The sequence below is a fragment of the Ctenopharyngodon idella genome, chromosome 7, assembly GCF_019924925.1.
Source record: "Ctenopharyngodon idella isolate HZGC_01 chromosome 7, HZGC01, whole genome shotgun sequence".
Classification (NCBI taxonomy): Eukaryota; Metazoa; Chordata; class Actinopteri; order Cypriniformes; family Xenocyprididae; genus Ctenopharyngodon; species Ctenopharyngodon idella.
The window spans coordinates 14,416,601-14,432,793 of NC_067226.1; the positions used below are offsets into that span (position 1 = coordinate 14,416,601).

Genomic DNA, 16,193 nt, shown 5'->3' on the forward strand with positions numbered 1-16,193 from the left:
TGTCAGTCAGAACGCAAGAACATACAAAGAAGTACCAGTTAAACAACGTTCCCGTGTAAATTAGCAGCTGTTGCAGACTTGGAGAGATGGTCCTCACTGCAGAACAGATCTAGATCCAACTCCTCCCACTTTACATGTGTCTTAACCTACCCGTCTCCGCCCCCTGGATCTCGTGTGTTCTGCAGTGAGGGGCTACTGGGACTTGGACGATGCCGTTATAGTTAACGGTGTAACATTGGGACTTACTGCCCTCTGGTGTTCTTTGCAGCACGTGGACGTGTCAATAGTGAACACATGAAGCAAAACACATTTCAGATATTAGAGTAAGAGCCTAAGACAGCTTTGCCATCTTAAACACCTTTCATAGTCGTGTTAGAAGAAATTAACGCCAATAACGTCTCCGCCATTACATTTGAATAGTGAAGTGCTGATAATATTGGGTTGGTAAACAATATTTTATTGTGCATTTTAATCAATGAACCCCAATGCTAATGAAATACATTAAATTGTATTTTATGTAGCTTGTTTTGGATTACAAATATGATGAATAAACGTAGTCCTCTTGAAAGAAACTTTAGTTTTAAAGGGGTCATGAACTGCATTATTTTGTAATGTTCTCTGAGGGCCACTTATCACTTCTAAATTAGGATGTTATTGATATAAAAATCTTGATAGCATTATAAGCTATTTTCTGTCCTGTTTTTAACCCTCTCTTTCGAACACTCCCTTTTCATAGGCGTGCTACATTCAAGACTTGGAAGTAAATACCCACTACTATGATTGGGAATTTTGAAAAATTTCCAATGTTGAATAATATCTCGTTCCATAGCTAAAACATTTGCCAGCAATGTGAAACATTTATGCATATTAAATAAACTTTATTTGCCACAACCAAGACGAGCATTATATGTACCGACTCAGTTACCATAGTTACAAGTAACAAAGGATGCCTTAAATGTTTCGTGTAAACAGAATGAATGTGGTGTAAATTATGAATGTACCTTTTATTCATAGTTCATCCTTTTCAATGTAGTGAAAAACCTATACATTGTCATTTTTAATAAAATGAAACGTGTTGTAATGTCTTACTACTGATTACAAAACTGAAGCAAAGTAAAGAACAGCAGCTTTCTTACAAGGATGGTAATGCAAAGATTCTCCCCCCACAGCTTGACACTTCAAAATATCTTGTAATCCTTGTCATTTTGTTGCTGAGTCCTGTGTTTGCGTTAGACATGTTCCGATATTCGGCAATGCGATATATCACGATAATAAATATGCGCGATATCGTTACTGTGTTCAAAATACTGTAGATAATAATTTATTACCAATTATTGCAATTTTTATAATGCATTTAAGAACACTTTCCCCATCAACCGTATAAAATGCACAACACCGCTGTATTCTGCGTCAAAGGGACACGAGCTCAGATGTAAACAAGCCCAACGTGCACGAGAAGCACAGGGCGGAACGAGTGAAGGAGACGCGCTGAATGAAAGTGCACGTTCACTCTCTGACAGCAGAGGGCGCTGATGGAACAGCAGAATGCAGCGGTTACCCCGGAAACCCCGCAAACAAAGCAACTGCCGCTAGTGAAGTTTTTAAAATGCTTCAGCCATTCATTTATTTTGGTAATCTCAATGTTGTTCATCGCAGCCTATTAAGTCTTTAAATATTAAGTATTTGCTTGCATTTATTTATTTTCAAACTTAAACATTTTTATATTTTAATCTGGACAACATGCCCTAATGATTAGAAATGTTCTGATTATTTGTTATTGTTCAGTAAAACTTTGAGATTGAGCAATAGCTACATTTGTTACAGAAAGTATTATTTTTTGTTAATGTTAGTTGAGAAATACAACTGATCATTGTTAGTTTTATCTCAGGTCCGTTAAATAAGTTCTTTTGATTTTAGTAATGTTAACTAAGAAATTAACATTAACTAAGAATAATTAATGTTTTATAAATATTTTTCATTGTCAGTTTGGAAATAATTAACTAATGAAGCCGTATGTCTCAGTTAATTTATTAAATAATGAGACCTTATTGTAAAGTGTTACCTGTTGTTCTTTATAGCCTAATTCTTTTGCACTATAATCTGTTTGATTTGATTGTATTTAAACATTCAGAGTTCTTTTTATTACAAAAAGAGTTCTTAAACCTGTTATATGATAACACTTTTTTTGCAACTTATTTCAATGTCGTAATACCGTATACCGTGATAAAAGCTTCAGCAATTAATCGCAACATGAAAATTTGATACCGTCACATGCCTAGTTTGCATCTGTCTCTTATTCACTAACTACTACATGACGCTCGCGAATCGGTGGGCGGGGCTAACGGGGCAATTATGTAGAAGTAGGTTAATTTTCTGCAGAGGCAGTCTTTCGTCACACAATTACATAACTGTGAAAAAATAAAAATAAAAATAAAAAATTCCAAAACCAGTAGTTTTTGATCTTGGTTTCAGTAATTAACGAAGTGGAGTTTTTAAACTTTTACAGGATATTTTTCAATAGTACAATGACCTCTTATATGCCAATAGATCCAGGAAAATGAGATTTCTCAATTCTTGAACTTTGAAGCTCCTATCAAAACTAAAAAGTAACAAAACTGCAAATACCATGTAATGAATCAAGCACCAAATAAAGCAAAGACTTTGATTATTTTGAGGAGATACTGAAAGACATTTTATTCAACAACTCAAACTTTTTCACAGAAGATATAAGCCTAAAGGTGCTTTTCCCTCCACTCATTTCATTGTGTATGATGTCTCGTTCTTTTGACAGATGTTTCAATCAGTGAAGAGACCAAAATGTTCAACATGCACCTGGATAGCTGACAACAGGCAACTGATTTTATTTCAACTATTTCAAAACATAAAACACACTCAATTGTGACAGCAGCTGATACAAAGCTTAAATGACAATCACTTATTTTATACATGTTATCTCTTGTTCCAATTCTTAAAATATCAAAGAAAGGAAAAGAAAAAGGAAAAAAAAAAAAATTCTACAAATAAAATAAAGTGGTAAAAACTGCGCACAGATACAAACAAACCTAAAAAATGGATTGTGATAGAGTCCCATTGTGGCATTTCTATTACTTTTTTGTTTGTTTGTTTTAGGATCTCTCAACTCCTCTTCTGTTATATCATTGCTCTCCAACAAAAGTCTCAAGTCCAGGGCCAAAACTGCATTTTATGGTTAGATTTATCTTGAATACTATGACAACAACAACAAAAAAAAAAAAAAAAAAAAAAAAAAAAAAAATGCAAGTTACACACAGTATGTATCAATTACCCTTTCCTCTCTGAAGTGGGGTTGCCTCTAGAGGACCGCAGGGAGAAGAGGAAGGGGCAAGAAAGGGTTACTAGATGCAGGATCATCTGTGCGTTTACTACAAGGGAATCAGGTGGTCAGGAATGGCTGTACATAATTCTCATCATTTAAGGCAGCCCCGAATCAGATTATAAACACACCTGTTTATTGTGCAACTAGAACATTTTTTTTAATCCCCACTGTTGGAGCCGGACAAGAAATTTGCTGTAGTCGGATTTACTGATGGGCACACTGCACGCCAGGCCCGTGATGTCCTCCTTCTTCATCCGAGCTGTCGTTGTACGCTTCACGGCGGTGACCACCGGAGGAGCTCTGGCTCATATCGAACTCCTGCAGGTCCACCTCCTCTGCGTCTCCAGAGATGACTGGCGCATCAGCCCGTGTAGGCAGCAAGTCCTCCAACTCCTGCAAAAACAGGAGACATATTAGGGGTAAGAAACCACACAAAGTATATACATTCACTAATTTTCAAAGGTTAAGGTTCAGTAAGATTTTGAAAGACACCTCTCTTTAGCTCACCAGGGCTGCCTATGTGACCAAAAATAGTTAACAGAAAAATTGTTAAAAATAGTAATATTGTGAAAGATTACAATTTTAAAATATAAATTTATTCCCATCATGTGAAAAGCTGAATTTTCAGCATCATTCCTCCAGTCTTCAGTGTCACATGATCCTTCAGAAATCATTCAAAATATGATGATTTGCTGCTCAAAAAACGTGATACATTCGTTCAGGATTCTTTGAATAGAAAGTTAATTTGCAATTATTTGAAATAGTGACAAAGACATGATACAAAAAAATGTTTCTATCAATTGAATGCATCCTTGCTCAGTTTCTTGCTGACCCCAAACTTTTGAACAGTAAAATGTAGTTTTTGGTGCATGTTTTGTCTTACCGTCAGCTTCTCTGGGCTTAACCAATTGTTGTCTGGGAATTGCACGTCAAACTTGATGAACAGGTCACCCTTCTCGAAGGGGTTACGGTACTGTGGCATACCCTCTCCTCTAACAACTCTGATTGAACCTGCAAAAGGACAATACTGTTTTCAGACAACGTATCATGTTACTTCAAAACCAGATGCTACAAAACTCATTTTGAGAGGACTCACCTGGCTCAATGATTTTGCCAGCTGGGTATTTCACCACAATCTGTCTACCATCTAAGTGTTTCAATGTGAAATGGAAACCACAAAGTGCTTCAACAAGGCCGATCTTATGGGTCATGTGCAAGTCGTTGCCCTCTCTTCTGTACGTCTGTTGAAAGAGGTTTAGTTCCGTCAGTTTAAACAAATAAAAACAAAAATAATGAAATGCTTTAGTGATATCCAATAATAGTCAAAAATCAGACATGGCTCTTCCTTCACAGTCACAGCAGCAGACCCTGTACACACTTGAGGTATGTGAGGGGGGATCAGAAGCTGTAAAGCAGCATGTTCACAGCACATTGGCTGGGTTTACATGAACGCTAAAAAAAGTGATCGGGTCAATCGTGTGTGTCTCACAAGCTTCAAATCAGAATTAAGTTGTCGTCATGCACACACTGCACAAATATACAGTTCCCACTGTTTGCACATTCTATTCTTCTACATTGCTTTTCCTTGTTTTAAAGAGCAGACTTGATATTTATCTATTTCGGGTCCTGATTAGGAAATGATGAGCATATTAACTGTTGTGCTGTGCTGCTTATCAGGGGCACCTGCAGGATTTTATTTTATCCACTGATTGGAAGGGGTGGTTTATTCCTTTTCTAACAGATCAAAACTTCATTCGGATCGAGCTCAATCGGATTAAGGTGTTTACATGAAGTCTTTTCAGTCCGAGTGAGCCATCAATCTGATTACTAACGGATTATTTGGTTGTATGTAAATGCAGCCACTGTCACTGCAATCTGCTTGACGTTCCTGCAGCAGCTCAGCAGTTAAGAGGCTGGCAGCACTGAAGCCAGATCATTTATATGGCTGAACCGCAGTGCTAGAGAATGAGTTCTTTGTGACTGCTGATTGTTAAACTTGTTAGTGAGCCTTAGGGGTACTTGAGCTCTAAACCACCTGAGCAACATTTTTTTCAGCTGTTTTGAATATATCTCTCAGAAGTTAATTTGAAATAATAGCTCAAACTATTCATATTAGGAATGCACAACATACCGATACCACATTGCTAATTTACTTGTTCATTCCCCTATTTATACATTTAAGGCCCTGATATACTGTAAGTGAAATCGAAAAATGAACTGATGATATTTTGAAAGAATGAGTATTTCCAGTGGAGTTCAACAGTTGAATTCATATTTATCAAACAGGAAGCAAAGTGAACATGTTGGTAATAGTTAGGGGTAAAACGAATCATTGTGGATCCATCATTTGCACATGTTTTGTCTCGCCAATTTACACATTCAAGCTATTTTAAACCATTCCAGTGCAAGAAGAGGCAAAAAATAAAAAATAAAATAAAAATAACTCAATTCAGTTCTTGTGCACTGTTCTTTTTGTACATATGATCACAGATCATCTAGATGTGCGGTCTGACAGAAACCTGGCTAAATCCAGGCAATAACATTACTTTAAATAAGTCTACCCCTAAGATTACATTTATAAACGAGCTTCGTCTGAAGGGCAAAGGGGGATGTGTTGCTGCAACTTATAGTAATATTTTTAGTATTACTCAAGTTTCAAGTATAAATCTTTTGAAGCGATGGGGCTTAATATAACTATCTAGCATAAACAAATCCCGTTTGATATTTGTACTGGCTACTGTATTCAGGCCACCATACAGACTTTATCTGCAGTCAGTACTGACAAAAATAAAATAAAAAAAATAAATACTTTGATAAAAAGTCTTAATTGTGGGTGACTTTCATATCTATGTAGATAATGAAAAGGATGCATTGGGATTGGCATTTATATATGTTCTAAACTCTGAGTGGGTCCTAACACGTTGTCTAACTCCAATATTGTCATAATCATACTTTAGATTTAATATTGACACATGGAATCGATGTTGATGACGTTGAAATTCTGTAGCAGAGCAATGACATCTCAGATCATTATCTAGTCTCATGTATACATTTAGCCAAGGCTGCAAAACCGACTCGTTACAAATATGGTAGAACTATCACTTCTACCACTAAAGATTGCTTTATAAACAATCTTCCTGATTCCTTTAAAACTCCTCAGCTTAGAAGAACTTGATGCTGCAACAGAAACTATTGACTCCAGCACTTTAGACATGGTTACTACTCTACACTTGAAGATTAAGGAAAACAGTCCAAAGCCGTGGCATAGTGAGCACACTTGCGCCCTCAAGAGAGCAGCCTGAAAAATGGAGCACAGCTAAAAGAAAACAAAACTAGAGGTAAATCTAGATTAAAAACATCTCTTTAACCTAATATATACACACAACACATCACATTTCTATAAACTCAAATCCGTTAAAGGACTCTTACACAGCATAAAGCAGGTCAACTGGAACCAGCACACTTCCCATAACAGCCAATGTTCTTGTTACATCGCAAGAAGAATAGCATCTATGCTAATATTAGTCTGTCTGTCTCATCCTTATCCCAAGGTTACCAGAGTCAGCTGGATTCAGGCTGTATCCAGATCAGAGGGTGGACCTGCACCTAGACACGACGTGACCTGAATGTCAGCAGAGTCCATGTCAACTAGACAATCCCCTGTGAAGACCTCGCCGACACGACAGCAATAGGCACAGATCCTCAGCAAAGACCACAAGAACCAGAGAAGTCCTCTGCACAGACCCCAATAGCCAGCTTCATCTCCATACTTGCGTGATGAATACAATCTTCAAGCTGAAGAAACTGGATAAAATATTTTGAATGATAGCAATCCACAATCTGTTTTTTGACTTGTGATGCAGCCTGTTATTAAACCACACCATGCTCATTCGTTGGCCAGAGGAGAACTGCCCCGCCAATTGAACCTGGTTTCTCAAGTTTTCTTCATCTCCGTTTTGTCACCTGATGGAGTTTGGGTTCCAAGCACATACAGAGAAGCATGTTTCAGACTGCGCGCAAACACTGAATTGGGTCCTCTTTCAAATCTCTATTCGCATCAGACAAACACAAAACCCTAACCCTAACCCATGGACAATTAAATGATTTTAATTAAACCATATTGTTGATGAAAATGTTATGAGAAAAATAAAAGTGCTAGTTTTTTGAAGAAGAAACATCTAAAATTTATATTACCGTTTCAAATAACAGCATTGCTGTTTGAGCTGCATGCGCTAAAGCTCTTTGTTAGCGGGTTAATTAATTTATATGAGATTAATCAGATTTTTATGACAATCTTACAACTTATATCTGCACAAAAGTGAACGAAGTTACATAGTCAGATTCTATAAGCTATAACATCAATTAACATCTCTTAATTGTAATATTGGAGTTTAAGGATCTAATGGTTTGCATTTAGTCTGTATCTGTTAACATTCAAATTTATGCTGATGACAGTTCTCTATGAGCATGCCAAAAACAAACAGTTTAACTGAAGCCTTGGTTCATGTTTCTGACTGGTTAAGTAATCCATATTTACATTTGAACATAAGCAAAACTTTATATGTTCTTAAAATCTACAGTGCATTTTGCTGATGCTTGCTTGATTTTTTTAAAGATCTTAAATGGACATGAAACAACCATTTTGTCCGACAAACAAACCAGACAGGAGAGTTAATATAGTAGTCAGCATATGAAGTGGATCAAAAAAAAAAAAAAAAAAAAAAAAAAAAGTTCAAAGTTGTCCTAAGAACTAAGGTTTTAGGACAACTTTGATAAAAAGTTGAGATCCACTTCAAATGTTGACTACTGCAGATTAATGTCGGTGGACTTGAACTTGCAAAAATGTATGTATTGACATCTTTCCGCGTTTGAAACATACCTTCTGATGGTCATTTTGTGCTATAACTAGTAGGAAGAGATGATCTGGTCACAATCCGCTTGAACTGAGGCGCTACAGCAATCCGTCACGAGTCACAAACACATTACAGAGCCACAAAATGGTATTTATTAGGGATGCTACAATTCTCAATATAATATTGAACCATTTGGTATGACATCCATGGTTTAATACGCATTTGTGAATTACGTTTTTTTTTTTTTTTTTTTTCTCTCAGTTTTGCATTAAATATTTTCCATGCATTTTATTTCTCTCCGAATTGACTGCGGCTGCGAGTCTACGCGCTGAGGAGGAAACTCCTTACCGCAAGTAAATATTCAATCACTATTCCACGCTTTAACATGGCGAGTGGTGAAGTGAGGCTGCATTACGAGGAAGCACCAATGTCTTTCAAATTTGTGGTGTGGAGACATTTCGGTTTTGCCAGAGTATAATGCAGAGGAAGAAAAATGGTAAACAAAAATGACTGCGCAAGCATTGTTTTACACATGTAGCCTACTCAAATGGAAACTTCCAACAAGACTGCACATCTGCGGAACCAACACCCAGCTATATCAGCTATATGACACAAAAATAAAGGCAGTGGGGGTGTTCATTGCCAAAGATTTGCAGCCATTTTCAGTGACTGGAGATGTGGGCTTTTGTCATCTTATAAATGCACTCGTTCCGCATTACAAACTACCATCTCACTTTTCTTCTCAGCACCAAGGTAATTTCTGACCTCTATGAAAAGACACACAAAAGTATCAGACGAATTGGCTAAAGCACAGAGCCTTGCTCTGACTACAGATAGTTGTACCTCACAGGCAACAGAGAGTTACCTCACTGTGATTGTTCACTACATGTTGGATTGGGAAATGAAAAGATCCCATCCCATCCCATGTATGAAAGTCATACAAGCATTTATTTGACAAGAGTTGACAAATGCAATGAATGTGTGGAAGTTGGGGAGGCCATACACGTTACACCCAGTAACCATAGATAACACTGCAAATATTGTGAATGCAGTTCATGAAGCTGATGGGCAGATAAGTTGCTTCATGCATGTTGTAAACGTCAGCCAAGAAGGCAGTGTCAATCAACATGGTGTCAATCAACATGGTGTCCCGCCTCCTGGGGAGGGTCAGAAAAAAATAGTGACTTTTTGTTTTGACTGTGAAGCAGATGTTGTTAAACTTGGCCAGAAACAAGTTCTCGCCTTCCTGCAGAGAATGTTGACAGGTTTATCTTTTTACAGAAGAACCTCAAAATACAGGAATAGATAGCTGACCAGTGATAGTGATATTGCACTTTACATTCTGAATGAAGGCTACTGTACTGGAGTACTGTTAAGTTTAATTAAGATGGTTAATTTATGTTTACTGAAGTACAGGTATGTTTATTTGAAATGGTCCACTTATGTTTATATGCAAGTTTATTTTTAAAACTTAGGAATTTGTGTGTTTCCCAGTTTATATATGAGATGCCAGTGTAAACACTTTGTTGCAACTCTTTTTTTTTTTTTTTTAAATTAAAAGCAAAAAAAACAAAACAAAAAAAAAACTTGTACACATTCCTTTTGTATTGTATTATAATTATAATCGAAAGCTGTGGTTAAAAAAAAAAAAAAAAAAAAAAACACAGGAGGTATGTATTGAACTGTGGGCTAATTATTACATCCCTGTTTGAATTTCTTAAAAAAAATTAAAAATAAAATAAAATAAAAGAGACCATTTAAAAGCAGAGACTTTGTTTTATATCAGAAGTAATCTAATCTGTCTTGTCTGTTGGCACGTTGTCAGTGTCCTTTTTGCTCCACAATGTATTTTTCACTGCGTGAGAACATGTGTGGTTTGAGAAATTAACTACATTAACTAAGGGGTTGGATCTTTGCGAAGGGTCAATTGAGTTGAAGGTTACCTATTATGCTAAATCCACTTTTACAAGGTGTTTGGATATAAATGTGTGTTAGTGTGTGAACACAACCACCCCACAATGATAAAAATCCACCCACTCCTTTTTTAAAAATCCCCATTAAACCAAAGCAGTCTCATTAGACAAGCCGTTTTGATTTTTCACATTACTCATGCCCCACCCATGGCCGCTAACTGACAGTCCTGTATTACCATAGTTTCCACCCTCAGTGAGCTGTACGCTGTGTGCCATTTTCCCCGCGGTCGAGCAGCTGTAGCGACAATGTCTGGTAAGTAATTGAGATGTTTTGTTGTTTGATGTAAGAGTGAACATAACGGTCTTCATTTACTGACATCTGAGCTGCTGAACGCAGTGGATTAGTTTTATTTTTGAAGGGAATGCCCCACAGATCTAATATACACATGCGATTTGTGTAACCTTGCCTGCTATTTACTTTCACAGACATAACTGACTGTTTATGTGTGTGTTTGACAGACACTTGTGTGTATTTGACAGTTTAAACAAAAAAAAAAAAAAAAAAAAAAAAAAAAAAAAGTGAAAGTTACTCACGAGACTTGACGTCTGACAGCCAGCTGTGTGTGTGCGCTTCAGATAAGTGCGCTCAGAAAACAATCCATTAGAAGTTTAAACTGATATAGTTTTAAAACGCGTGGAAAAATACACTTTAACGATGAAAGAAGAACTATACTATCCGTGAGAGAGTTTGCGATATAGATGATAATCAAAACCAAGCAGATGTCTTGTTAATATTTGGCAGAGAATCCGATTGAGGCAGGAACTGTGATCGTAGAGAGGGGGCGGGGCACAGCAGCTCATTTGCATTTAAAGGCACATGTGCGAAAATAGCCTGTTCTTGACTGTAGTCAGAAATGGGTATTTACAACATGGATTTATAAATGATCTGTGAGTTTTATTAAGCTGAAACAATTATCTGACATTTGAATATAAATTAAAAGATATGGATAAAAGCAAACCAAACTTGTAATCATGTGTAAATAACCATCTCTGACACTGCCATTATCATCCTTAGTAGCGTTTATGAATGCATATTTATTTGGTATTATATTGTTTTTGATGTATGTTTAAATCTGTTTTTTTTTTTTTTTGTTTTTTTGGTATCGTTACTTAATCATGGATGTGTTTCAATTGTCCAGTTTTATTGTAATGACACATTTTAATAACTGGACAATTGTGATTATTTTTTGTGATAATTTTTTTAAAATCTTTGGTTGCCACCTTGATCTGGCAGGGGGCAACAGATGATAATTAGCCGGCTGGGCTAACTCTGGCTTACAGTTTCTGACAGTTCATTAATGAGCATTGTCCCAATCAAATAAATAAATAAAAAATAAGTTTCTGAACTTTATGAAAGATCATTGAAATACCTCATGTTCCTTTTCCTGCAGGACCAGGACAATGTCTCCAGGTTCTAATCCAGGTGCCTGGTCAGCTTCGCCGCCGAAGGTGATCTTCTGTCCGTGCTTCATACCTTTATCCACATGCACCTCCAGAATCTTCACTTCTTTAATCACCTTCTTCCCCTCACACTTTTTGCAGCGATCTTTCTCGCTGATCACCTCACCTGGATCATAAAGAAACCATCAGCAAACATTCCGTATACATGAACATGCTGGCTGACATTCAAAACTCTGTAATACTAATTGTCAGAGTAAATTCAGACTTCAGCCTCTTACCTTCACCATTACAGTCAGTGCACACTGACTGCATCTGTTGGACCATGCCAGGAGCCAGCTGTCTGATCATAATGCGCATACCACGCCCCCTGCAGGCTGTGCATTTTTGGACCGCACCAGACTTCCCGCCTTGACTGAGGAGACAGAAAAATGGTTATGGGAATGTTTCAAACTCTTTAAAAGCCTTTGTGATCAGTACAGCTCAGACTGATTAAAAACCAAGTAACTTGTGGGACTCATAAAATGCAGGATTTTATTGAACTGACTGATTGGGTGTGGTGGGACAAAGAGAAACTGACACGCTCATTGCAAAGCTCTTTTCTGCCTAATTGCCATGAAAACACCCATGAAGCCAAAAAAAAAAAAAAAAAAATCTTACTCACCCATTACAAGTGCTACACAGAACATTCTTGCTCAGCTGTAATTTGGTTGTTTTTCCATTGTACACATCTTCAAGAGACACCCTATGGGGAAAAACATGTGAGAAAACATTACAACAGCATCTTAAAAACAGAGTGGAAACCCCCCCCCCAAAACCTTAATGACATATTCAAAGCTTCTTAAGAATAAGAATATATACATGTGTTTGGTCACATTAACCTCTCCTCTCACTGTTGCCAGTCAAGGACAGCGAAGAACAGCATTTTAACACAGATCTCTAAAAAGTGGAAGCCTTGTGATTTCACTTACTTCAGGGGGTGGACCATATCTTCCCCTCTCCGCCGCCCTCCGTTCCTGCTCCGACCCTGTCCTCCCATAAAGCCAAACAGACCGCCACCAAAAATATGGGAAAAGATGTCATCCATCCCACCTCCTCCACAGCCACCTTCTCGCAGACCCTGTTCCCCATAACGGTCGTACAAATCCCTCTTCTCTGGGTTAGTTAGTACTTCATATGCAAAGCTAATCTCTTTGAACTGAAAAGAAAAAAGATGAAATCTTTGAATAAAGGCATTATTACTGCTTTAAATAGATAGCTCACCCAAAAGTTTACCCAGCCATCCAAACCCATATGACTTTTGTTCATCTTCAAAACAAGACATTTTAATGAAAGCTGAGATATCTGTCCCTCCATTGCAAGTTCATTCCAACAAAACTTTGATGCTCCAAAAACTTCATAATGACATTCTAAAAGAAATCCATATCTAAGCAGTTTAATGAGGTTTGTTCTCACGTGTCAATCAAGCACAGTTGAGTGTCTGTTTACAATATTTTGTGCTTTCTGTATGTGCATTGATCAACATTTAGATGTAAATAAAAGGCTAATTTAAATCTGTTCATCATATTAAGCTATAATGTTTCAGAAGACACTCAGATTACATCTTCATTTAAGATAAACAAGCTTCATTAAAATAATAAATAGCTAAAGATTTACTTGTGATTTAAAGTTCTTTAGATTTACTAAAGAATTACCGATTTATTATTTCAATAATTTTCAATTGACCTTAAATGTGTGTACAAAATTATCACATTCCCTCCACAACATACTCATTTAACAGAGTTTAACTCGATTTAACTTTCTGTATGTCTTATATTAACGTGCACTATATTTGGGTAAAAGTATTAATAATATTACCATATAACAATTCTTACCTTGTCTCCAGCATTTGGATTTTTGTCAGGGTGATATTCCTTTGCTAATTTCCGATAAGCCTGAAATATATATATGGTTTCAGAAGGTTAGTTTCACTTCAGAAAGCATCAATGAAGCAACACTCCGCATTTAAACAATTCTCTTTACAAAAGGAACATGGGTAAAACGAGTTACACCTGCCTGAATATTCTAGCAAATATCTCTCGAGATTTTAGCTTATGATTCGAGAATGACTCCTACGGAGTTTCAGTTTGTGCGTCACGTTCATATCAATCCGCTCGGCCTTGAACAGCGCAAATGATCATAAACCTGAACAACAAACTAGTGAGCTTTAACTACTGACGCTTGTCATTGAATAGGAAATTACAGTCAGTTTAACGGCTTTATGGGACGGAGACTATGTTTTAAGCCGGAGCAGAAATCCCTCTGCGCCAAAAACATAGCATGATTAACGTTAATTGTGATAAACAACGAATATAAATAACCGCAGGACCATCATGCGTGTCAGTTTTCATTTAGTCTGTATGAAATTACCGTACATGTGACCTCTTTGGCATTATGACACACATGTAAGGGGAAAAGCCCAGAGTCAAGGCCTACACACCGGCCACACGGTGATCTGATGCTAACTGTGTTTTCAGCCGCTACATGACGATATACATAATGACTGCGTTTAATGTTCAAGTCCACGGCAAAAATCGAACAGATACACAGGTAAACTGATAGATAAAGAGATAGCAGATGAGCTTGATTAAACTCCACAACAACACTCCATCTCGTAAATTTTGTCCGACGATCTGGTAACTATAGACACTAGGCCAAACTCACGTCGAGCTTTTTTAGCACAGTGCTAATCCTCCACTCTCTCTTCCTGATTCAAACACAAGCCTTCACGCTCTGAAACAACGCGAACGAGCACCGGAATTAAAGACAAGACACATAAACCCGTACCTTTTTCAGTTCGTTTTCGGAGGCCGAAGGGGAGACCCCGAGAATGTCGTATAGTTTGGTATCGGCGACGTTGGACATGGCTGTGCGGAGTGAAGGACTGTCTGCGGGAAGCGGAGAGCTGAAGAGAGACACCGGCCGGAAGCGTCAACTTTAACCTCTCCACACGCGCCTCCTCTCACAGCACTAGCACATGTCATCATGATAATGGAAATATTATACACATCATTCATATTAACATTCAGAAACTTTCTTTTGACGAAGATTGTTTAAGTAATGCAATAAAATCACTTTATAAAATATATCCAGCTAACACTATTGCGTGTTTATAATACTTCTCCAAAATGCGGTCAAAATATGCTGCTGCGTGTGTAATTAATTTTGGTTTCTGAATTTCTGAAATGTAAATCAGGACATGTATGTTTTTGTTTATTAATGGCCGTGGCTTCCATATACTCTTACAATCGATCATAATTAATATAAATATTGTAATTATTATTATATTTATATAATTATTATAATTATTGTAATTATTGTAAAACGTAATACAATGCAATAAAAATCACACTAGACAACAAATAGCCAATGCTAAGTACAAAACAAATTATGACTTATCAAAAACACATAAATAAAATGAAATGAAAACATAGGCCTATGATAAACTGTATGATTTTTTTTTATTTTTTTTTTAAAACATTTTCTTATTGTATTTAATAGTATTATTTTTACAGTATTTTTTGTTGTATGTTAGTACGGTACGGAGCCCCTAAAGGGACGTGGTGGTGGAAAAAAAATGGGATGGGAGGATTTTTTTTTTTTTCCTCAAAACTTTTGCGTTTCCATGCACGCAAAGATATTATCGTTCCCTTGCTGTGAGCTCGGACAAACACTACCTCTTTAATGTCCCGCTGGCTGGCAGTAGTGTTTCAGTCAGCTCCATACGTTAATAATGCACACAAATAATGCGCGGTTCATAGAGTTTGAACTTGTTAGACTCAAATATAAAGAAATGCAGTCAGTGCTTAAGTCAAGGAGTTCAGTAGTTGGCAATATATTCACAGATTCGAACTTCCCGGATCAATAACTCGTGAGCTAAACGTTGTTAAAACACAAATGCAGCTATTTCCAATCATAGTAACCTAGAAAACGAGCTACAACAACCCAATTTTTCTCAAATGTGCTTTATAGTATATAAATTAGTCTCTATGGAGGCGGCGGAGAGACAAGTCTGAAGGGACCGTCTTTAAAGTGCAAAACCCTTTTGCTCATTTTATATTATGAAAAATACTCAATAATTTCACTGTAACACACTGTACTGTCACCAAATTCAGTTCATACATCACTGCTCTCCTACTGGTAATAGGTACTACAACACTTAGTTTGGCAAGTAGCACATAAAGGCCTTCTTTACACAAATGATGTTGGTACACAGCTTACATACAACAGCTTTATGATATTTTCATGATAATTGCTTACTGAATTTGATGGCATTACAATTTATTTAATATTTTTACTAATAACAGTGAAGTTATTGATTTTGTTTCATAATAAATAATCATTAACTTATGAAAGTCATGTTATATATATATTTTTTTATCAAACTAAGTGTTCCAGTACAACCAGTAGGAGAGCAGTGATATATGAACTGAATTTGGTGACAGCAGAGTGTGTTACAGTGAAGTTATTGAGTATTTTTCATAATATAAAATGAGCAAAAGAGTTTTGGGTTTTGCACTTTTCAGACGGTCTCTTCAGGCTTCTCTCTCTGCCGCCTGCTCATAGAGACCAATT

The 16,193-nt window shown here is 36.8% G+C and overlaps 1 protein-coding gene across 1 annotated transcript; it reads right to left on the reverse strand.

Moving 5' to 3' along the window:
• Positions 1-2,837: 2,837 nt before the first annotated feature.
• Positions 2,838-14,584, reverse strand: dnaja2a (DnaJ heat shock protein family (Hsp40) member A2a). Its single transcript, XM_051899951.1, has 9 exons — positions 14,406-14,584; positions 13,454-13,513; positions 12,551-12,777; positions 12,244-12,324; positions 11,861-11,994; positions 11,552-11,748; positions 4,452-4,596; positions 4,239-4,366; positions 2,838-3,748 (listed from the first exon to the last, which is right to left on the reverse strand). The coding sequence occupies exons 1-9, from the start codon at positions 14,481-14,483 to the stop codon at positions 3,560-3,562; spliced, it is 1,239 nt and encodes a 412-aa protein (XP_051755911.1). The 5' UTR covers positions 14,484-14,584; the 3' UTR covers positions 2,838-3,559.
• Positions 14,585-16,193: the final 1,609 nt, after the last annotated feature.